General features: G+C 47.6%; 1 protein-coding gene across 6 annotated transcripts in view; it reads left to right on the top strand.

Moving 5' to 3' along the window:
• The window catches only part of LOC134984275 (zinc finger protein 260-like), a 150943-nt gene extending 134663 nt beyond the window's left edge, over positions 1-16280 (top strand). For 5 of the 6 annotated variants that reach the window (XM_063949901.1, XM_063949902.1, XM_063949900.1 and 2 more), the window contains one exon: positions 13847-16280. In XM_063949901.1, coding sequence (XP_063805971.1) covers positions 13847-15585 — 1739 coding nt within the window. In that variant the 3' untranslated portion in view covers positions 15586-16280. The remainder of the gene's footprint in view (positions 1-13846) is intronic. The other variant, XM_063949898.1, reaches the window with a different exon arrangement.
• Positions 16281-23772: the final 7492 nt, after the last annotated feature.

The raw sequence follows: 23772 nt of genomic DNA, 5'->3' as shown, positions 1-23772 counted from the left end.
CTCTCTGGTGTATCTCATACACCAGCAGCCATCAGCCCCTATTATACTCCTGCTCTCCCCCTCACATCATGTCACTGTGTGTTACCAGCCCAGAGATCTGACCAGTCTTCTCCCCACTCTCTCTGGTGTATCTCATATATCAGGAGCCATCAGCCCTTATTATACTCCTGCTCTCCCCTCACATCATGTCACTGTGTGTTACCAGCCCAGAGATCTGACCAGTCTCCTCCCCACACTCTCTGGTGTATATCATACATCAGGAGCCATCAGCCCCTATTATACTCCTGCCTCCCCCTCACATCATGTCACTGTGTGTTACCAGCCCAGAGATCTGACCAGTCTCCTCCCCACACTCTCTGGTGTATCTCATACATCAGGAGCCATCAGCCCCTATTATACTTCTGCTCTCCCCTCACATTATGTCACTGTGTGTTACCAGCCCAGAGATCTGACCAGTCTCTTCCCCACACTCTCTGGTGTATCTCATACATCAGGAGCCATCAGCCCCTATTATATTACTGCTCCCCCCCTCACATCATGTCACTATGTGTTACCAGCCCAGCGTTCTGACCAGTCTCCTCCCCACACTCTCTGGTGTATCTCATACATCAGGAACCATCAGCACCTATTATACTCCTGCTCCTCCCTCACATCATGTCACTGTGTGTTACCAGCCCAGAGATCTGACCAGTCTCTTCCCCACACTCTCTGGTGTATCTCATACATCAGGAGCCATCAGCCCCTATTATATTACTGCTCCCCCCCTCACATCATGTCACTATGTGTTACCAGCCCAGCGTTCTGACCAGTCTCCTCCCCACACTCTCTGGTGTATCTCATACATCAGGAGCCATCAGCCCCTATTATACTCCTGCTCTCCCCCTCACATCATGTCACCCTGTGTTACCAGCCCAGAGATCTGACCAGTCTCCTCCCCACACTCTCTGGTGTATCTCATACATCAGGAGCCATTAGCCCCTATTATACTCCTGCTCTCCCCCTCACATCATGTCACTGTATGTCACCATCCCAGAGATCTGACCAGTCTCTTCCCCACACTCTCTGGTGTATCTCATACATCAGGAACCATCAGCCCCTATTATATTTCTGCTCCCCCCCTCACATCATGTCACTATGTGTTACCAGCCCAGAGTTCTGACCAGTCTCCTCCCCACACTCTCTAGTGTATCTCATACATCAGGAGCCATCAGCACCTATTATACTCCTGCTCTCCCCCTCACATCATGTCACTGTGTGTTACCAGCCCAGAGTTCTGACCAGTCTCCTCCCCACTCTCTGGTGTATCTCATACATCAGGAGACATCAGCCCCTATTATACTCCTGCTTTCCCCTCACATCATGTCACTGTGTGTTACCAGCCCAGAGATCTGACCAGTCTCCTCCCCACACTCTCTGGTGTATCTCATATATCAGGAGCCATCAGCCCCTATTACACTCTTATCCTACACCCTCCTCTGTCAGTACAAATTAGGGAACTTTATTTGCCCAGTGTGGATTCAGGAGCCATCAGCCCCTATTATACTCCTGCTCTCCTACTTACATCATGTCACTGTGTGTTACCAGCCCAGAGATCTGACCAGTCTCCTCCCCACACACTCTGGTGTATCTCATACATCAGGAGCCATCAGCCCCTATTATACTCCTGCTCTCCCCCTCACATCATGTCACTGTGTGTTACCAGCCCAGAGATCTGACCAGTCTCCTCCCCACACTCTCTGGTGTATCTCATACATCAGGAGACATCAGCCCCTATTATACTCCTGCTCTCACCCTCACATCATGTCACTGTGTGTTTCCAGCCCAGAGATCTGACCAGTCTCCTCCCCACACTCTCTGGTGTATCTCATACATCAGGAGACATCAGCCCCTATTATACTCCTGCTCTCCCCCTCACATCATGTCACTGTGTGTTACCAGCCCAGAGATCTGACCAGTCTCCTCCCACACTCTCTGGTGTATCTCATACATCAGGAGACATCAGCCCCTATTATACTCCTGCTCTCCCCTCACATCATGTCACTGTGTGTTACCAGCCCAGAGTTCTGACCAGTCTCCTCCCCACTCGCTCTGGTGTATCTCATACATCAGGAGACATCAGCCCCTATTATACTCCTGCTTTCCCCTCACATCATGTCACTGTGTGTTACCAGCCCAGAGATCTGACCAGTCTCCTCCCCACACTCTCTGGTGTATCTCATATATCAGGAGCCATCAGCCCCTATTATACTTCTGCTCTCCCCTCACATCATGTCACTGTGTGTTACCAGCCCAGAGATCTGACCAGTCTCTTCCCCACACTCTCTGGTGTATCTCATACATCAGGAGCCATCAGCCCCTATTATATTCCTGCTCCCCCCCTCACATCATGTCACTATGTGTTACCAGCCCAGAGTTCTGACCAGACTCCTCCCCACACTCTCTAGTGTATCTCATACATCAGGAGCCATCAGCACCTATTATACTCCTGCTCTCCCCCTCACATCATGTCACCGTGTGTTACCAGCCCAGAGATCTGACCAGTCTCCTCCCCACACTCTCTGGTGTATATCATACATCAGGAGCCATTAGCCCCTATTGTACTCCTGCTCTCCCCCTCACATCATGTCACTGTATGTCACCATCCCAGAGATCTGACCAGTCTCCTCCCCACACTCTCTGGTGTATCTCATATATCAGGAGCCATCAGCCCCTATTATACTTCTGCTCTCCCCTCACATCATGTCACTGTGTGTTACCAGCCCAGAGATCTGACCAGTCTCCTCCCCACACTCTCTGGTGTATCTCATACATCAGGAGCCATTAGCCCCTATTATACTCCTGCTCTCCCCCTCACATCATGTCACTGTATGTCACCATCCCAGAGATCTGATCAGTCTCTTCCCCACACTCTCTGGTGTATCTCATACATCAGGAACCATCAGCCCCTATTATATTTCTGCTCCCCCCCTCACATCATGTCACTATGTGTTACCAGCCCAGAGTTCTGACCAGTCTCCTCCCCACACTCTCTAGTGTATCTCATACATCAGGAGCCATCAGCACCTATTATACTCCTGCTCTCCCCCTCACATCATGTCACTGTGTGTTACCAGCCCAGAGTTCTGACCAGTCTCCTCCCCACTCTCTGGTGTATCTCATACATCAGGAGACATCAGCCCCTATTATACTCCTGCTTTCCCCTCACATCATGTCACTGTGTGTTACCAGCCCAGAGATCTGACCAGTCTCCTCCCCACACTCTCTGGTGTATCTCATATATCAGGAGCCATCAGCCCCTATTACACTCTTATCCTACACCCTCCTCTGTCAGTACAAATTAGGGAACTTTATTTGCCCAGTGTGGATTCAGGAGCCATCAGCCCCTATTATACTCCTGCTCTCCTACTCACATCATGTCACTGTGTGTTACCAGCCCAGAGATCTGACCAGTCTCCTCCCCACACACTCTGGTGTATCTCATACATCAGGAGCCATCAGCCCCTATTATACTCCTGCTCTCCCCCTCACATCATGTCACTGTGTGTTACCAGCCCAGAGATCTGACCAGTCTCCTCCCCACACTCTCTGGTGTATCTCATACATCAGGAGACATCAGCCCCTATTATACTCCTGCTCTCACCCTCACATCATGTCACTGTGTGTTACCAGCCCAGAGATCTGACCAGTCTCCTCCCCACACTCTCTGGTGTATCTCATACATCAGGAGACATCAGCCCCTATTATACTCCTGCTCTCCCCCTCACATCATGTCACTGTGTGTTACCAGCCCAGAGATCTGACCAGTCTCCTCCCCACACTCTCTGGTGTATCTCATACATCAGGAGCCATCAGCCCCTATTATACTTCTGCTCTCTCCTCACATCATGTCACTGTGTGTTACCAGCCCAGAGATCTGACCAGTCTCCTCCCCACACTCTCTGGTGTATATCATACATCAGGAGCCATCAGCCCCTATTATACTCCTGCCTCCCCCTCACATCATGTCACTGTGTGTTACCAGCCCAGAGATCTGACCAGTCTCCTCCCCACACTCTCTGGTGTATCTCATACATCAGGAGCCATCAGCCCCTATTATACTTCTGCTCTCCCCTCACATCATGTCACTGTGTGTTACCAGCCCAGAGTTCTGACCAGACTCCTCCCCACACTCTCTAGTGTATCTCATACATCAGGAGCCATCAGCCCCTATTATACTCCTGCTCTCCCCCTCACATCATGTCACTGTGTGTTACCAGCCCAGAGATCTGACCAGTCTCCTCCCCACACTCTCTGGTGTATCTCATACATCAGGAGCCATTAGCCCCTATTATACTCCTGCTCTCCCCTCACATCATGTCACTGTGTGTTACCATCCCAGAGATCTGACCAGTCTCCTCCCCACACTCTCTGGTGTATATCATACATCAGGAGCCATCAGCCCCTATTATACTCCTGCCTCCCCCTCACATCATGTCACTGTGTGTTACCAGCCCAGAGATCTGACCAGTCTCCTCCCCACACTCTCTGGTGTATCTCATACATCAGGAGCCATCAGCCCCTATTATACTTCTGCTCTCCCCTCACATCATGTCACTGTGTGTTACCAGCCCAGAGATCTGACCAGTCTCTTCCCCACACTCTCTGGTGTATCTCATACATCAGGAGCCATCAGCCCCTATTATATTTCTGCTTTCCCCCTCACATCATGTCACTGTGTGTTACCAGCCCAGAGTTCTGACCAGTCTCCTCCCCACACTCTCTAGTGTATCTCATACATCAGGAGCCATCAGCACCTATTATACTCCTGCTCTCCCCCTCACATCATGTCACTGTGTGTTACCAGCCCAGAGTTCTGACCAGTCTCCTCCCCACTCTCTCTGGTGTATCTCATACATCAGCAGCCATCAGCCCCTATTATACTCCTGCTCTCCCCCTCACATCATGTCACTGTGTTTTACCAGCCCAGAGATCTGACCAGTCTCCTCCCCACACTCTCTGGTGTATCTCATACATCAGGAGCCATCAGCCCCTATTATACTCCTGCTCTCCCCCTCACATCATGTCACTGTGTGTTACCAGCCCAGAGATCTGACCAGTCTCCTCCCGACACTCTCTGGTGTATCTCATACATCAGGAGCCATCAGCCCCTATTATACTCCTGCTCTCCCCCTCACATCATGTCACTGTGTGTTACCAGCCCAGAGATCTGACCAGTGTCCTCCCCACACTCTCTGGTTTATCTCATACATCAGGAGCCATCAGCCCCTATTATACTCCTGCTCTCCCCCTCACATCATGTCACTGTGTGTTACCAGCCCAGAGATCTGACCAGTCTCCTCCCACACTCTCTGGTGTATCTCATACATCAGGAGCCATCAGCCCCTATTATACTCCTGCTCTCCCCCTCACATCATGTCACTGTGTGTTACCAGCCCAGAGATCTGACCAGTCTCCTCCCCACACTCTCTGGTGTATCTCATACATCAGGAGCCATTAGCCCCTATTATACTCCTGCTCTCCCCTCACATCATGTCACTGTGTGTTACCATCCCAGAGATCTGACCAGTCTCCTCCCCACACTCTCTGGTGTATATCATACATCAGGAGCCATCAGCCCCTATTATGCTCCTGCCTCCCCCTCACATCATGTCACTGTGTGTTACCAGCCCAGAGATCTGACCAGTCTCCTCCCCACACTCTCTGGTGTATCTCATACATCAGGAGCCATCAGCCCCTATTATACTTCTGCTCTCCCCTCACATCATGTCACTGTGTGTTACCAGCCCAGAGATCTGACCAGTCTCTTCCCCACACTCTCTGGTGTATCTCATACATCAGGAGCCATCAGCCCCTATTATATTTCTGCTCCCCCCCTCACATCATGTCACTGTGTGTTACCAGCCCAGAGTTCTGACCAGTCTCCTCCCCACACTCTCTAGTGTATCTCATACATCAGGAGCCATCAGCACCTATTATACTCCTGCTCTCCCCCTCACATCATGTCACTGTGTGTTACCAGCCCAGAGTTCTGACCAGTCTCCTCCCCACTCTCTCTGGTGTATCTCATACATCAGCAGCCATCAGCCCCTATTATACTCCTGCTCTCCCCCTCACATCATCTCACTGTGTTTTACCAGCCCAGAGATCTGACCAGTCTCCTCCCGACACTCTCTGGTGTATCTCATACATCAGGAGCCATCAGCCCCTATTATACTCCTGCTCTCCCCCTCACATCATGTCACTGTGTGTTACCAGCCCAGGGATCTGACCAGTGTCCTCCCCACACTCTCTGGTGTATCTCATACATCAGGAGCCATCAGCCCCTATTATACTCCTGCTCTCCCCCTCACATCATGTCACTGTGTGTTACCAGCCCAGAGATCTGACCAGTCTCCTCCCACACTCTCTGGTGTATCTCATACATCAGGAGCCATCAGCCCCTATTATACTTCTGCTCTCCCCTCACATCATGTCACTGTGTGTTACCAGCCCAGAGATCTGACCAGTCTCCTCCCCACACTCTCTGGTGTATCTCATACATCAGGAGCCATCAGCCCCTATTATACTTCTGCTCTCCCCTCACATCATGTCACTGTGTGTTACCAGCCCAGAGATCTGACCAGTCTCCTCCCCACACTCTCTGGTGTATCTCATACATCAGGAGCCATCAGCCCGTATTATACTCCTGCTCTCCTTCTCACATCATGTCACTGTGTGTTACCAGCCCAGAGATCTGACCAATCTCCTCCCCACACTCTCTGGTGTATCTCATACATCAGGAGCCATCAGCCCCTATTATACTTCTGCTCTCCCCTCACATCATGTCACTGTGTGTTACCAGCCCAGAGATCTGACCAGTCTCCTCCCCACACTCTCTGGTGTATCTCATACATCAGGAGGCATCAGCCCCTATTATACTCCTGCTCTCCCCCTCACATCATGTCACTGTGTGTTACCAGCCCATAGATCTGACCAGTCTCCTCCCCACACTCTCTGGTGTATCTCATACATCAGGAGCCATCAGCCCGTATTATACTCCTGCTCTCCTTCTCACATCATGTCACTGTGTGTTACCAGCCCAGAGATCTGACCAATCTCCTCCCCACACTCTCTGGTGTATCTCATACATCAGGAGCCATCAGCCCCTATTATACTCCTGCTCTCCCCTCACATCATGTCACTGTGTGTTACCAGCCCAGAGATCTGACCAGTCTCCTCCCCACACTCTCTGGTGTATCTCATACATCAGGAGCCATCAGCCCCTATTATACTCCTGCTCTCCCCTCACATCATGTCACTGTGTGTTACCAGAATAGAGATCTGACCAGTCTCCTCCCCACACTCTCTGGTGTATCTCATACATCAGGAGCCATCAGCCCCTATTATACTCCTGCCTCCCCCTCACATCATGTCACTGTGTGTTACCAGCCCAGAGATCTGACCAGTCTCCTACCCACACTCTCTGGTGTATCTCATACATCAGGAGCCATCAGCCCCTATTATACTTCTGCTCTCCCCTCACATCATGTCACTGTGTGTTACCAGCCCAGAGATCTGACCAGTCTCTTCCCCACACTCTCTGGTGTATCTCATACATCAGGAGCCATCAGCCCCTATTATATTTCTGCTCTCCCCCTCACATCATGTCACTGTGTGTTACCAGCCCAGAGTTCTGACCAGTCTCCTCCCCACACTCTCTAGTGTATCTCATACATCAGGAGCCATCAGCACCTATTATACTCCTGCTCTCCCCCTCACATCATGTCACTGTGTGTTACCAGCCCAGAGTTCTGACCAGTCTCCTCCCCACTCTCTCTGGTGTATCTCATACATCAGCAGCCATCAGCCCCTATTATACTCCTGCTCTCCCCCTCACATCATGTCACTGTGTTTTACCAGCCCAGAGATCTGACCAGTCTCCTCCCGACACTCTCTGGTGTATCTCATACATCAGGAGCCATCAGCCCCTATTATACTCCTGCTTTCCTCCTCACATCATGTCACTGTGTGTTACCAGCCCAGAGATCTGACCAGTCTCCTCCCCACACTCTCTGGTGTATCTCATATATCAGGAGCCATCAGCCTCTATTATACTCCTGCTCTCCCCTCACATCATGTCACTGTGTGTTACCAGCCCAGAGATCTGACCAGTGTCCTCCCCACACTCTCTGGTTTATCTCATACATCAGGAGCCATCAGCCCCTATTATACTCCTGCTCTCCCCCTCACATCATGTCACTGTGTGTTACCAGCCCAGAGATCTGACCAGTCTCCTCCCACACTCTCTGGTGTATCTCATACATCAGGAGCCATCAGCCCCTATTATACTCCTGCTCTCCCCCTCACATCATGTCACTGTGTGTTACCAGCCCAGAGATCTGACCAGTCTCCTCCCCACACTCTCTGGTGTATCTCATACATCAGGAGCCATTAGCCCCTATTATACTCCTGCTCTCCCCTCACATCATGTCACTGTGTGTTACCATCCCAGAGATCTGACCAGTCTCCTCCCCACACTCTCTGGTGTATATCATACATCAGGAGCCATCAGCCCCTATTATGCTCCTGCCTCCCCCTCACATCATGTCACTGTGTGTTACCAGCCCAGAGATCTGACCAGTCTCCTCCCCACACTCTCTGGTGTATCTCATACATCAGGAGCCATCAGCCCCTATTATACTTCTGCTCTCCCCTCACATCATGTCACTGTGTGTTACCAGCCCAGAGATCTGACCAGTCTCTTCCCCACACTCTCTGGTGTATCTCATACATCAGGAGCCATCAGCCCCTATTATATTTCTGCTCCCCCCCTCACATCATGTCACTGTGTGTTACCAGCCCAGAGTTCTGACCAGTCTCCTCCCCACACTCTCTAGTGTATCTCATACATCAGGAGCCATCAGCACCTATTATACTCCTGCTCTCCCCCTCACATCATGTCACTGTGTGTTACCAGCCCAGAGTTCTGACCAGTCTCCTCCCCACTCTCTCTGGTGTATCTCATACATCAGCAGCCATCAGCCCCTATTATACTCCTGCTCTCCCCCTCACATCATCTCACTGTGTTTTACCAGCCCAGAGATCTGACCAGTCTCCTCCCGACACTCTCTGGTGTATCTCATACATCAGGAGCCATCAGCCCCTATTATACTCCTGCTCTCCCCCTCACATCATGTCACTGTGTGTTACCAGCCCAGGGATCTGACCAGTCTCCTCCCCACACTCTCTGGTGTATCTCATACATCAGGAGCCATCAGCCCCTATTATACTTCTGCTCTCCCCTCACATCATGTCACTGTGTGTTACCAGCCCAGAGATCTGACCAGTCTCCTCCCCACACTCTCTGGTGTATCTCATACATCAGGAGCCATCAGCCCGTATTATACTCCTGCTCTCCTTCTCACATCATGTCACTGTGTGTTACCAGCCCAGAGATCTGACCAATCTCCTCCCCACACTCTCTGGTGTATCTCATACAGCAGGAGCCATCAGCCCCTATTATACTTCTGCTCTCCCCTCACATCATGTCACTGTGTGTTACCAGCCCAGAGATCTGACCAGTCTCCTCCCCACACTCTCTGGTGTATCTCATACATCAGGAGGCATCAGCCCCTATTATACTCCTGCTCTCCCCCTCACATCATGTCACTGTGTGTTACCAGCCCAGAGATCTGACCAGTCTCCTCCCCACACTCTCTGGTGTATCTCATACATCAGGAGCCATCAGCCCGTATTATACTCCTGCTCTCCTTCTCACATCATGTCACTGTGTGTTACCAGCCCAGAGATTTGACCAATCTCCTCCCCACACTCTCTGGTGTATCTCATACATCAGGAGCCATCAGCCCCTATTATACTCCTGCTCTCCCCTCACATCATGTCACTGTGTGTTACCAGCCCAGAGATCTGACCAGTCTCCTCCCCACACTCTCTGGTGTATCTCATACATCAGGAGCCATCAGCCCCTATTATACTCCTGCTCTCCCCTCACATCATGTCACTGTGTGTTACCAGCCCAGAGATCTGACCAGTCTCCTCCCCACACTCTCTGGTGTATCTCATACATCAGGAGCCATCAGCCCCCATTATACCCCTGCTCTCCCCTCACATCATGTTACTGTGTTACCAGCCCAGAGATCTGACCAGCCTCCTCCCCACACTCTCTGGTGTATCTCATACATCAGGAGACATCAGCCCCTATTATACTCCTGCTCTCCCCCTCACATCATGTCACTGTGTGTTACCAGCCCAGAGATCTGACCAGTCTCCTCCCCACACTCTCTGGTGTATCTCATATATCAGGAGCCATCAGCCCCTATTATACTCCTGCTCTCCCCCTCACATCATGTCACTGTGTGTTACCATCCCATTACTTTTGTGCCCAGTCTCCTGCGGAGCCGCTATTCCCCATGGTCCTTACGGAGTCCCCAGCATCCACTACGGACTACGAGAAATAGAATTATCGGTAAGTAAATTCTTATTTTTTTGAGAAGAAAAGTGAAGACTTCAAGGGCTGCAGCAGTGTTAGATGTCAGTAGACATTCTCTGCTGCAGCTCCATCTCTCCCCAGCGGCGCTGTACTCTCCCGTGTCTTGGTTGCTGGGTGACTACAGCAGGAGGCTCCGGGTTTCTTCCTTGGTCAGTCACACACGGCTGGGGCTCTCCGGGATCGCGTGACCGTGCTTCGGGAGGTGGTAAGTGGGTCCCATTCGCGGGACCCGTTCTTTATTGCAATCCGGCGCGGTCCGTGGGAGGAGGGCCGCGCACGCCGGTGGTGGACACTGTGGCAGTACAGGCGATCCCAGGTCAGGTTTTCTCTAAAAGCCATTTTATTAGCAACCCGCAGTACCCAGTGATTTTGCCAGCAGAGGGGATAAGGCTTAGACCTGGAGCCCCTCCCCCAGCCCCAGGGCACCATTTACAGTAAATGTTCCTACCCTGGAGCTGCATCTCTGTCTCTCCCTCACTCCCTGGCAGTGTTTGGGCGCCATTTCTCTCCCAATCCTCCTGTGTAAAGCCGCCTGATAGTCAGCGCTGTGACTTTACATGACACTTACTTATTCTACATGTCAATTAGTCAGTGTTAGTAAGAAAGAGTGCATTTAGTCAGGGTGATTTAGTACAAGTATCCTGTGATATACATCCAGTATAGTACTGTGCAGTGTTATATCTCCTGATTACATAGCTATATAAGCTAGTCCAGTGCAGTATTATTGTCAGTAATAACCTCTGCATTGTACAGACTGTGACTATCTGTGTGTGCATTAGACTGCTGTGTGTTTTCTCCTTTGTGTCTCTCACTCAGCTTGCTGTCCCTATATTCTGTAACCTGTGGGGGCTTGGTGCGTCAGGTTATCATAGTGTAATATAAGATATTCACAATATATACATTCGTTGTATTTTTCTCTGTGATTCTAGTCACCGTATCTCTCCTGAATCCCTGTTGGTGCTGACTACACTGCGCAGGGGCTTGGGTTAGGTATTGTGCTGCTGACATATTGTACTGTGTTACCTTATACTGCACGTTACATAACATGTCTGCTGATGAGGGTAACGGTTCTGGGGCTGATTACACTGCGCAGGGGCTTGGGTGAGGTATTGTGCTGCTGACATATTGTACTGTGTTACCTTATACTGCACGTTACATAACATGTCTGCTGATGAGGGTAACGGTTCTGGGGCGGAACACGCTGCCAGTTGTGCTGAAGCCACAGATACCTTTGAGGAAAACATAGCAGCCGAGGGCTCTGGTTCTGGGGGTTCCCTGCCCCCAGTGGAACCGTGGCAACGGGGGTACACAAAGTACCCCTTTATGCCAGCCTTTATGAGGTAAATGCTGCCCAGGCCCCCCCCCCAGCGCCCTGCACCCTGCGGTGGTGGTAAGTGTGGAGCATGGCGCGCACAGTGCTTCCGTCGCTGCGCGGTACCTCAGAATGCCGTCACTGGAGAAGATGTCTTCTTTTCTTCTACTCACCTGTCTTCTGACTTCTGGCTCTGGAAGTGGGTGACGGCAGGCTGCGGGAGTGAGCATCCGTGCGTACCCGGCGATCAGCACCCTCAGGTAGGTGACCTGGTGGCCAGAAACAGGGCCCTGGAACTCACAGAAGTGGGACCTGAATCTCTCCCCTAAGTCCCACGATGCAGGGAGCCTGTAGCCAGCAGTCTCCCTGAAAATAAAAAACCTAACATAAGTCTTTTCAGAGAAACTCAGTAGAGCTCCCCTAGTGTGTGACCAGTCTGCCTGGGCACAGAATCTAACTGAAGTCTGGAGGAGGGATATAGAGGGAGGAGCCAGTTCACACCCCTTAAAAGTCTTCAAGTGCCCATGTCTCCAGTGGATCCCGTCTATACCCCATGGTTCTTTGAGTGACCCCAGCATCATCTACGGACTAAGAGAAAAGGATTTACCGGTAGGTATTAAAATCCTATTATATTATTCATTGTATAAGAGTTTCATATTAGAGTGTGTTTTTTTTCATACTGAACGCGGAGTGTACCTCTACAGGCTTCCCTAAAGGTCTGTCCCCTATAGATCCTGTGTGTAAGGGGGTCTGTGTGTGTGCGGGTGTACACTTGTGTAACATGTCAGCTTCCCTAAAGGTCTGTCCCCTATAGATCCTGTGTGTAAGGGGGTCTGTGTGTGTGCGGGTGTACACTTGTGTAACATGTCAGCTTCCCTATAGGTCTGTCCCCTATAGATCCCGTGTGTAAGGGGGTCTGTGTGTGTGCGGGTGTACACTTGTGTAACATGTCAGCTTCCCTAAAGGTCTGTCCCCTATAGATCCTGTGTGTAAGGGGGTCTGTGTGTGTGCGGGTGTACACTTGTGTAACATGTCAGCTTCCCTATAGGTCTGTCCCCTATAGATCCCGTGTGTAAGGGGGTCTGTGTGTGTGCGGGTGTACACTTGTGTAACATGTCAGCTTCCCTATAGGTCTGTCCCCTATAGATCCCGTGTGTAAGGGGGTCTGTGTGTGTGCGGGTGTACACTTGTGTAACATGTCAGCTTCCCTATAGGTCTGTCCCCTATAGATCCCGTGTGTAAGGGGGTCTGTGTGTGTGCGGGTGTACACTTGTGTAACATGTGAACCCCCCCCCACTCTAGTCTCAGTGCATGTCCCCGTGTTCTATTGCTTCTCTTCATTTGGAGAATGGACTTTGTTAAAACCCTTGATATATTTGAAAGTTTCTATCATGTCCCCCCTTTCCCTTCTCTGCTCCAAACTATACATATTGAGATTTCCTAGTCTTTCTGGGTATGTTTTGTGATGTAGGCCATGCACCATTTTAGTTGCCCTTTTTTGTACAGCTTCTAATGTATTAATATCCTTTTGAAGATATGGCCTCCAGAATTGAACACTGTATTCTAGATGAGGCCGTACCAATGACCTATACAGTGGTATTATTACTTCTTTCTTTCTGCTGCTGATTCCTCTCCCAATGCAGCCAAGCATCTGACTAGCCTTCCTCATTGCTTTGTTACATTGCTTACCTGCCTATAAGTCATCTGAAATAGTGACTCCTAGATCTCTTTCCTCCTCAGTAGTTTCCAGTATAGTGCCATTACTACTATATTTAGCCTTTGGATTTTTGAGACCCAAGTGCATGATTTTGCATTTGTCTCCTAAGGTACTCCCACATGAGCGTCCATGTCACATCTAGTAATCCCACATGAGCGTTCAGTGTTGATTAAGCTCCAGTCTAAGCATCCTAGCTTTTTTTGTTTTTTAATAAACATAAAAGCAATGATTTCAGGAAAAATTGTCAGTTTATAGAATTATATATTGTGTCCTGTAACACCCTGGGTCTTGTCTATTCATTTTATATATTAATGTAATTTATTTCCAGCAGATGGACACACAAGCAGGAACATCTCAGAAGGACATCTAATGTTATCCCTGGATTCTGAAATAACCGATAACGACAGTAGACAGGATTTTCCAGGAGCCAACCCCATTATCCCAATTATATATCCAGCTCTATCAGCTGATCCCACTGATCCTGGGGAATGTTCTCCTGATCACTCTGATATTGGTGCATCTGTTACAGCTCTGACAGTAGATACAGTGTTTCCCTGTTCTATAGATGCCAAATGTTTTACACAGAACACAAAGCGTATTACCAATCAGCCAGCTAAGGCAGGTGAGAGTCCATTTCCATGTTCTGAGTGTAGGAAATGTTTTGCACAGAAATCGGCTCTTGTTACACATCAGAGAAGTCACACAGGTGAGAAGCCATATTCCTGTTCTGAGTGTAGGAAATGTTTTGCAACAAAATCATTTCTTGCTACACATCAGAGAAATCACACAGGGGAGAAGCCGTATTCCTGTTCTGAGTGTGGAAAATGTTTTGCACATAGATCACATTTTGTTATTCATCAGCATGCTCACACAGGTGAGATGCCATTTTCCTGTTCTGAGTGTGGGAAATGTTTTCCACGGAAATCACATCTTGTTCCACATCAGAGAAGTCACACAAGTGAGAAGCCATATTCCTGTTCTGAGTGTGGGAAATGTTTTGCACAGAAATCAACTCTTGTTATACATCAGAGAAGTCACACAGGTGAGAAGCCATATTCCTGTTCTGAGTGTGGGAAATGTTTTGCACTGAAATCAAATCTTGTTCCACATCAGAGAAGTCACACAGGTGAGAAGCCATATTCCTGTTCTGAGTGTGGGAAATGTTTTGCACAGAAATCAACTCTTGTTATACATCAGAGAAGTCATACAGATGAGAAGCCGTATTCCTGTTTTGAGTGTAGGAAATGTTTCACACAGAAATCAGCTCTTGTTATACATCAGAGAAGTCACACAGGTGAGAAGCCATTTTCCTGTTCTGAGTGTGGGAAATGTTTTGTATGGAAATCACATCTTGTCACACATCAGAGAAGTCACACAGGTGAGAAGCCATATTCCTGTTTTGAGTGTAGTAAATGTTTCACACAGAAATCAGCTCTTGTTATACATCAGAGAAGTCATACAGGTGAGAAGCCGTATTCCTGTTCTGAGTGTGGGAAATGTTTTGTACGGAAAACACATCTTGTTTTACATCAGAGAAGTCACACAGCTGAGAAGCCATATTTCTGTTTTGAGTGTGGGAAATGTTTTGCACAGAAATCAGCTCTTGTTATACATCAGAGAAGTCATACAGATGAGAAGCCGTATTCCTGTTTTGAGTGTAGGAAATGTTTCACACAGAAATCAGCTCTTGTTATACATCAGAGAAGTCACACAGGTGAGAAGCCATTTTCCTGTTCTGAGTGTGGGAAATGTTTTGTACGGAAATCAAATCTTGTGTTACATCAGAGAAGTCACACAGGTGAGAAGCCATTTTCCTGTTCTGTGTGTGGGAAATGTTTTGCACAGAAATCACATCTTGTTTTACATCAGAGAAGTCACACAGGTGAGAAGCCATTTTCCTGTTCTGAGTGTGGGAAATGTTTTGTACGGAAATCAGATCTTGTCACACATCAGAGAAGTCACACAGGTGAGAAGCCATTTTCATGCCGTGAGAGAAATAAATCCGCTCTTGTTGAACATATTAGACATTACCCAAGTACGGAACCATTTAAATCTTCTGGAGTATAATTATCACTGTCATCCAATGTTCCTCAAGGGTGAATCCTATCTCCTATGCTTTATAAAATATACATGCTACCACTGGGTGATATAATCAGACGTCATGGCCTGGTCTACCACTGCTATGCTGATTACCTGCTTTTTGCTCCATGTACTGAGAACCAAATACCAATCCTAAATGGTTGTCTAGCTGAGCGCCAGGGGTGGATGATGCCAGTTGGCTGTGACTCAGTCTTTGTGAAACATAATAGAAGCTCCCCAACAAAGGACAAGACTACAGCTTTACCAACCATCTGGATTTATGCTTTGGTGTTCAGAATTGAAAATACTGAACATGTGCTGAATCTTTGTGTTGTCCTGGTATGTGGCTGACACAGACATCAGGTATCTGCCACATACAAATCCTCATTCTTCCATCTGTGGACCATAGCCAGAATCAAGCTCTTGATTCCCTCAGAAGTTCATAGACTACTGCAATGCCATCTACCTGGGTCTACCAGCAAAAGAATTACAGAGCTTGCAGCTAGTACAGAATGCAGCAGCCAAGCTGTTACCTAACCAGCCCGTTCCTGCCGCATAACACCCATTCTCTACTCCCTTCACCGGCTGCCTGTAAGATGACAAATCTATTTCATAATTGGCTAACTGACCTTCGCAGCCCAACATTACATGGTCCAAGGTACTAGAAGCAGCTTCTGTCTCCTTACTGCCCCGCTTGATTATTTCTACAGATGAAGGACTGTTACCAGCAGTACCAAGAATCTCCTGTCATTCATTTATAGGTTGAATGTTTAGCTTTGCAGCCCTGACCATGGAACTCACTGCCTTGCACAGTCCAAGAGGCCTCCACTCTAGAGACCTTCACAAGCAGACTGATGACTGTTACTCACGCTTTTCATTAATGTACCTCTATTTACTTCCTAAATAATACATCCCAAATGCTTAGGTCTTTTTTCTGTTGTTTATTTTGTATCTTGTGCATTGTGTAAATGTGAATGTCTAATACCAGTTTGCACAATCTGTATTGTTGCACAACAATATGGCGGCCATTGGAACGTGTTTTCACTTCTAGTTTGCCTAACTTGTTGCAGACACTCATCTTGATCAGGAGTGCTGAGTGTTTTCAGATACAAGATCCTGTCCATATATACCCTGTACATTATCATGTGCATTAGAGTCACCCGGGTTCCATCTGCGGTGGTTTGTTGTATGTTACATCTATATGGTGCGGATACTCCCCTGTATTTCATAATAAAAGCTTTTGTTTGCATCTAATTATTACATTAAGCTTTTATTTTTTTAATCTGTTTTATATTCCCGTCTGAGTAATTACGCCATAATGTCTAATCTCGGAGTGGACACCAGAAGAAACCTTCTGGTGTTCCATCATTCTGTTTCGTGTAAGCATACAGGTAAGTGATGGCACGGTGGTCACTGACCGTCACATTCAGGTGGTATAATGGAAGTGGACTGTCTGGACTTATTCTAGTCTACTGCAGAAATAAAAAAAATCAGCCTTTATCCTGCTTAAAAAAATTAAAAAGCCCATAAATCAAGCTTGGTCGGACAAGACAGAGGCCACATTAATTGTGGCACATCATATAGGCTGAGGACCCATGCTTCTGGGATATATGGCATAACTCCCTCTTCACCCACAAAAACCTTCCCTTCACCATTCACAATGTCCACCATTGCCCCTTCAGAAGGGACACAACTTTCCTTTGCTTTTTCCACCTCCTCCTTCACAGAGCCCAGGACCACCTTCATGACCATTTCATGTTTATCTGGGAGGTTCATGGCCTGAGATGACCACAGAACCACTAGGTAGTGGGCAAGAAGAATCCACAGCCTCCTGATGAACTGGAGAGTCCAAGGATCCACCCGACATGAGGCAGAGAATGGTCAACCACAGGGTCTGGCTCACCAATTTCCTTCCTAAAAGCTGCTCTTTACCCAGTTTGGAACCTGTGGGCTCCCACTCCAATTTCCCTTGAGAGTCCTTACCCTCACTAATCCCTTCTACACCTACCAGTTCCTTCCCCTTCCAACCACTCCTCCTTTTTAAGCTTTTCACCACCTGCTGTGTGAGTCCCATCCAACTACTCCATTCCTTGACTCATTGGTGTAGCAACCCCCTTCTCCCCCCCCACACCCCACTGCTACACTGCAGTTAAGCTGTGAGGCTTGCTGCTAGCAGTACTCACTACTCAGCACACACACTCACATCATGATTACACAGCTGTGCCAGAGATACTGTCTCACTGACAACCAGGACGAGACACTCCCAGAAAGGCATGTATGTATGAGTACGGAGAGAGTGGGCGCAGTGGGTCTGCATGACTGACAGCTGAGCCTGTCACGTCAGTAAGGTGACAAAATGCAAGATATAATTACCTAGCTAAATCAGGTGCTAATGCAATGCTACATGTATTAAATGAGCACCAAATATATTGATTATTAGATAGCAGCTCTTATGCGGCAACTGGATGCCTTAGACGATATAGATTGTATCTCACAAAGTAGACGTGATTCCGCACCAGTTTTCTGAAGGTACAGAAAAAATAGTGATAACAATAATGATAGAGTACCAGAATAACATATGATATGTACGAATGATTCGTATTTTGATTGATAAGTCTGGTGGTGCTCCCAGAGTCAGAAACAACCTGGAAGAAAAGGATTTACAGAAGACTCTTGTGTGGGTGCACTCTTGTTTATATTTGTTAGTATGAAGATATTAAAACATAACTTTTATTAACTCATAACTCTAAGAAAAAAATCCACACTTATATAGTCCACCACAATTATTAAAATTAAGGAAATGTAGACATTTTTTAGAAAATTGGAAATGTTCTGGTTAGTCTATATTAGTAGACTTCAGGAGGGATGTAGACACTCTGGCTCTACATCCTAATCCTATCCCACCAGCACAAGCTCAGCTTGTATTAATAAGACCTCCAAGGGTCATTGAACCGAATTATAGTAAAAAATGTAGATCCTGATTAGTATTGACCAACTTTGGATCTATAATGAATAAAGGGAAACGGTACACAGATCAGAAGAATAAGCAAAAGAAATGATTCAGGGAGAATGTGGTGATCCTGCTGTTGGCTAAGAGTCGAGGAGGTCAAGAATTACAACACCGGGTATCAGTGGCGTGCGGTGAGGTCAGTGGCTGGTGAGGCACTGCAGCCATAATGTACGCTGAGGCCCACCGATGACCCCTACCACCGCTGAGCTGATGTCTTCTATTGCCCCACAAGCCAATACCCACTGCTGCTGCTGCTAATGGCTGCTGCCTATGCCAATCTACTACAAAATTGCCGCCATCAACCGTCCTGGCCCCCCTGCCACTAATTTGCATCTCAGTCCGATGCAGCCACTGCCAAACTTGTGATGAGCAGGCGGCTAATATATTGTAAATTTGGTAATATAAATAATAAATATTAAGGGGGGAGGGTGATGCCAGGGAGAGGGTGGCAGCAGTGGGTGACAGAGAGGGTGACGCTGACAGCATTGGGAGACAGGGAGAGGGTGATGCCAGGGAGAGGGTGACAGAAGTGGGTGCCAGAGAGAAGGTGACACTGACAGCATTGGGAGACAGAGAGGGTGACACCAGGGAAAGGATGACAGCATTGGGTGACAGAGAGAAGGTGACACCAGGGAGAGGGTGACAGAAGTGGGTGCCAGAGAGAAGGTGACACTGACAGCATTGGGAGACAGGGAGAGGGTGATCAAGAGAAAAGTACTGGCGCCGGCTGAGATCGAGTGTGAGATAAATAACTCAATTAATAAAATTAAATTTAAAACATGTTGTTATATTTAATAAACATTATCACATATGAAGATATAAAAACAAAAGCAATTGCTATAAACAAATGATGAAAAGCACTTGGTAGGATCCCACTAAATTAGCTCATTTAAAGATGATGTCCACAAATCCTGGCTAGGACACTATTCCACATTTGCCCACAAGTTCAATTAGATGTAAGATAATTTACCAGACTTGATTCCAGTTAAGTCCCCTAGGTCTCTTTAGCAATGGAGAACCAAATGGCAGTGAGGAGATGAATCCAAGTCAGATGAAGAACTTGTGTCGGAATTTCATCCTAGTGGAAGTTTGAAAGGTCCAAAAATATGCCAGGAGGTGGATGGCAGTGCTGATATTTGTGGTCCTACAGGCTGAAGCTCAACGCGTTTCGCTGGTCTTAATGGGTGCCAGCTTCCTCAGGAGCATAAGTCAGGAATCCAAACAGTGGGTTTTATATACCCTTATTCATTAGGGTTGATTGGAAAACATCTGTTGGTCCTACCAATTTTTTGTTTATATGCATTTCACAAAACAATTAAAAAGATACATCAGAAGGCAATCATTTTAGAAACACACCTAAAGCATATTGTATTTATTAAAAACGAGTACTGAAAAGATTTAAAAAACATAAAAGAATATATCAATGTATTGTATCATGTGATCGTGATCAATCACATGAGAGAGATCCGCCAATTGGGACCCAGATGGAAGATTTGTATGATCCCGCCCGAGATCACGTGACCGGACTCGATCACGTGATCGCGGGAGAGGGTGATGCCAGGGAGAGGGTGACAGCAGTGGGTGCCAGAGAGAAGGTGACACTGACAGCATTGGGAGACAGGGAGAGGGTGACAGAAGTGGGTGCCAGAGAGAAGGTGACACTGACAGCATTGGGAGACAGGGAGAGGGTGACACCAGGGAGAGGGTGACAGAAGTGGGTGCCAGAGAGAAGGTGACACTGACAGCATTGGGAGACAGGGAGAGGGTGACAGAAGTGGGTGCCAGAGAGAAGGTGACACTGACAGCATTGGGAGACAGGGAGAGGGTGACACCAGGGAGAGGGTGACAGAAGTGGGTGCCAGAGAGAAGGTGACACTGACAGCATTGGGAGACAGGGAGAGGGTGACACCAGGGAGAGGGTGACAGAAGTGGGTGCCAGAGAGAAGGTGACACTGACAGCATTGGGAGACAGGGAGAGGGTGACACCAGGGAGAGGGTGACAGAAGTGGGTGCCAGGGAGAGGGTGATGCTGTGGATAGGATGACAGCAGTGGGTTACACGGAGAGGGTGACACTAGGTATAGCACAATATAAAATACAACATAAACAGTACATCCCGGGGTCCGTGGAACAGCACGGGTGAGCTCACACAATGTCACACTGAAAATATACTTTTTGGGGGGCACGCTTGAAAATGTCCACAGGGATGTAAATGCACACATTTTTTTCTGGTCCTGCTCTTATCAGCGATCGTGAAAGGCACACGGAAAATCTTTTTAGTATCAGGGTGACCCGTTCCCCCTAACGCAGACAGCAGAAGGGACCCTCTATCACTATATACTGTACTACACTCTCGGTAATTTACCTCACATATTAGCTCAATATTTTTTCCTATTTTTCAGCACTCTCTCATTGGCGAATTTGTTGTAGTCTCCCTGCACTGTCCTTTGGCATCAGGGTTACGATCAGCATCTAACACCAACAGCAGAAGTGTTCTGTCTGTCTTATTTTTTTTATTTACAGTACATTATACAGTGCAGGTACACAATTATGTATTCCTGTTTTAACTGGAAATACCTATGCAAATAACTATGTTACTGCACAATCTGCTGAATCAAATTGTATCAATCGCTTTCTTCAACAAAAAATTCTAACAATGTGGCAATCATAAAATAACAGTGTTGCTACCACTTACATAAGCAACAAACGTTTTAGCAATTAGAACACATCAGCGTTTCTGTTATCTTTATCACAAGCTTACAGTATATTGGCCCTCATTCCGAGTTGTTCGCTCACTAGCTGCTTTTAGCAGCATTGCACACGCTAAGCTGCCGCCCTCTGGGAGTGAATCTTAGTATAGCAAAATTGCGAACGAAAGATTAGCAAAATTGCGAGTAGAAATTTCTTAGCAGTTTCTGAGTAGCTCGGGACTTACTCTGCCAGTGCGATTAGTTCAGTCAGTTTCATTCCTGGTTTGACGTCACAAACACACCCAGCATTCGCCCAGACACTCCCCCGTTTCTCCAGCCACTCCCGCGTTTTTCCCAGAAACGGCAGCATTTTTTCACACACACCCTTAAAACGGCCAGTTTCCGCCCAGAAACACTCACTTCCTGTCAATCACATTACGATCACCAGAACAAAGAAAAGACCTCGTAATGCCGTGAGTAAAATACCTAACTGCATAGCAAATTTACTTGGCGCAGTCGCACTGCGTACATTGCGCATGCGCAGTAAGCGGAAAATCGCAATATAGCAAAAATCGGCAACGAGTGATCAACTCGGAATGACCACCATTGTTGCTCCAGGGACGCTCATGCTTGATCAATTGAGGTAAATACTGTTCTCTCTAATACAAGCCTATACTGTTATTCTAAAGGACCTCGATACTTTATTAATTGAGGTGACAATTGTGTCTTTTCCATATTGGGTTACTCTAACTTTACATTATTTTATATTTATGTGATCTTTTTCAAATATCACAATAATTGGCGGTTAGGGAGCAATATGATTAAGGATCATTAATGCCAATTAACTTGTTTTTTGTATTTATGCTTTTGACCGAGTGTTATGCGGATAATGAATGAGGTCCACAGTTGGAATTGCTCCTATATTACATGTGCAGTTTCAGTCATTTGTAAACATTTCAGATCTTTTTGGTGTAAAACATTAATTGGTATTGTCATTTATGACTAGAGTAGTGATTATCGGATTATGTGATCAACAAACTGTGTATACATTAAAGGTCACTTTTACGTATGATTTAATTCAATGTTTGGTATGTCTAAGTATTTTGGGGAACTGTACTCTTTTGAAGATGGTGCATTTACAACCCTGCGGACATTTTCAATCGTGCCCCCCAAAAAAGAGCATTCTTTTTCTAAGTGTATTTTCTCTGTTTATTTGGCTCTGGGGAGCACCACCAACCCGTATTATACATCTGCTCTGTTGGGCTTATAAATTAGGTAGTTGGCTTTATATCAGTACTTCATGATATAACCATCCATTTGCATCTGTTTGAGATATTTTCAGAGGCTCAGGGTGGGGATCCTGTTGCAGACATTCAATTTATGCTTTTCTGTCCACAAAGTCACACTGACAAGCACTCACACTGTACTGAGGCACACACACTCACACTGAGGCACACACACTCATACTGAGACACGCACACTGACACTCACACTGAGGCACACACACTCATACTGAGACACGCACACTGACACTCACACTGAGGCGCACACACTCATACTGAGACACACACTCATACTGAGACACGCACACTGACACTCACACTGGTGCGCACACACTCCTACTGAGACACGCACACTGACACTCATACTGAGACACGCACACTGACACTGAGGCGCACACACTCATACTGAGACACGCACACTGACACTCACACTGAGGCACACACACTCATACTGAGAAACGCACACTGACACTCACACTGAGGCACACACACTCATACTGAGACACGCACACTGACACTCACACAGAGGCGCACACACTCATACTGAGACACACACTCATACTGAGACACGCACACTGACACTCACACTGAGGCGCACACACTCATACTGAGACACGCACACTGACACTCATACTGAGAAACGCACACTGACACTCACACTGAGGCGCACACACTCATACTGAGACACGCACACTGACACTCACACTGAGGCACACACACTCATACTGAGACACGCACACTGACACTCACACTGAGGCGCACACACTCATACTGAGACACGCACACTGACACTCACAATGAGGCACACACACTCATACTGAGACACGCACACTGACACACACAATGAGGCACACACACTCATACTGAGACACGCACACTGACACTCACACTGAGGCGCACATACTCATACTGAGACACGCACACTGACACTCACACTGAGGCACACACACTCATACTGAGACACACACGCACACTGACACTCACACTGAGGCGCACATACTCATACTGAGACACGCACACTGACACTCATACTGAGACACGCACACTGACACTCACACTGAGGCGCACACACTCATACTGAGACACGCACACTGACACTCACACTGAGGCGCACACACTCATACTGAGACACGCACACTGACACTCACACTGAGGCGCACACACTCATACTGAGACACACACTCACACTGAGA

This window comes from Pseudophryne corroboree, assembly GCF_028390025.1.
Source record: "Pseudophryne corroboree isolate aPseCor3 chromosome 3 unlocalized genomic scaffold, aPseCor3.hap2 SUPER_3_unloc_46, whole genome shotgun sequence".
NCBI lineage: Eukaryota > Metazoa > Chordata > Amphibia > Anura > Myobatrachidae > Pseudophryne > Pseudophryne corroboree.
Note: the sequence above shows the minus strand (reverse complement) of the source record. Positions and strands in the feature narration are given on the sequence as shown.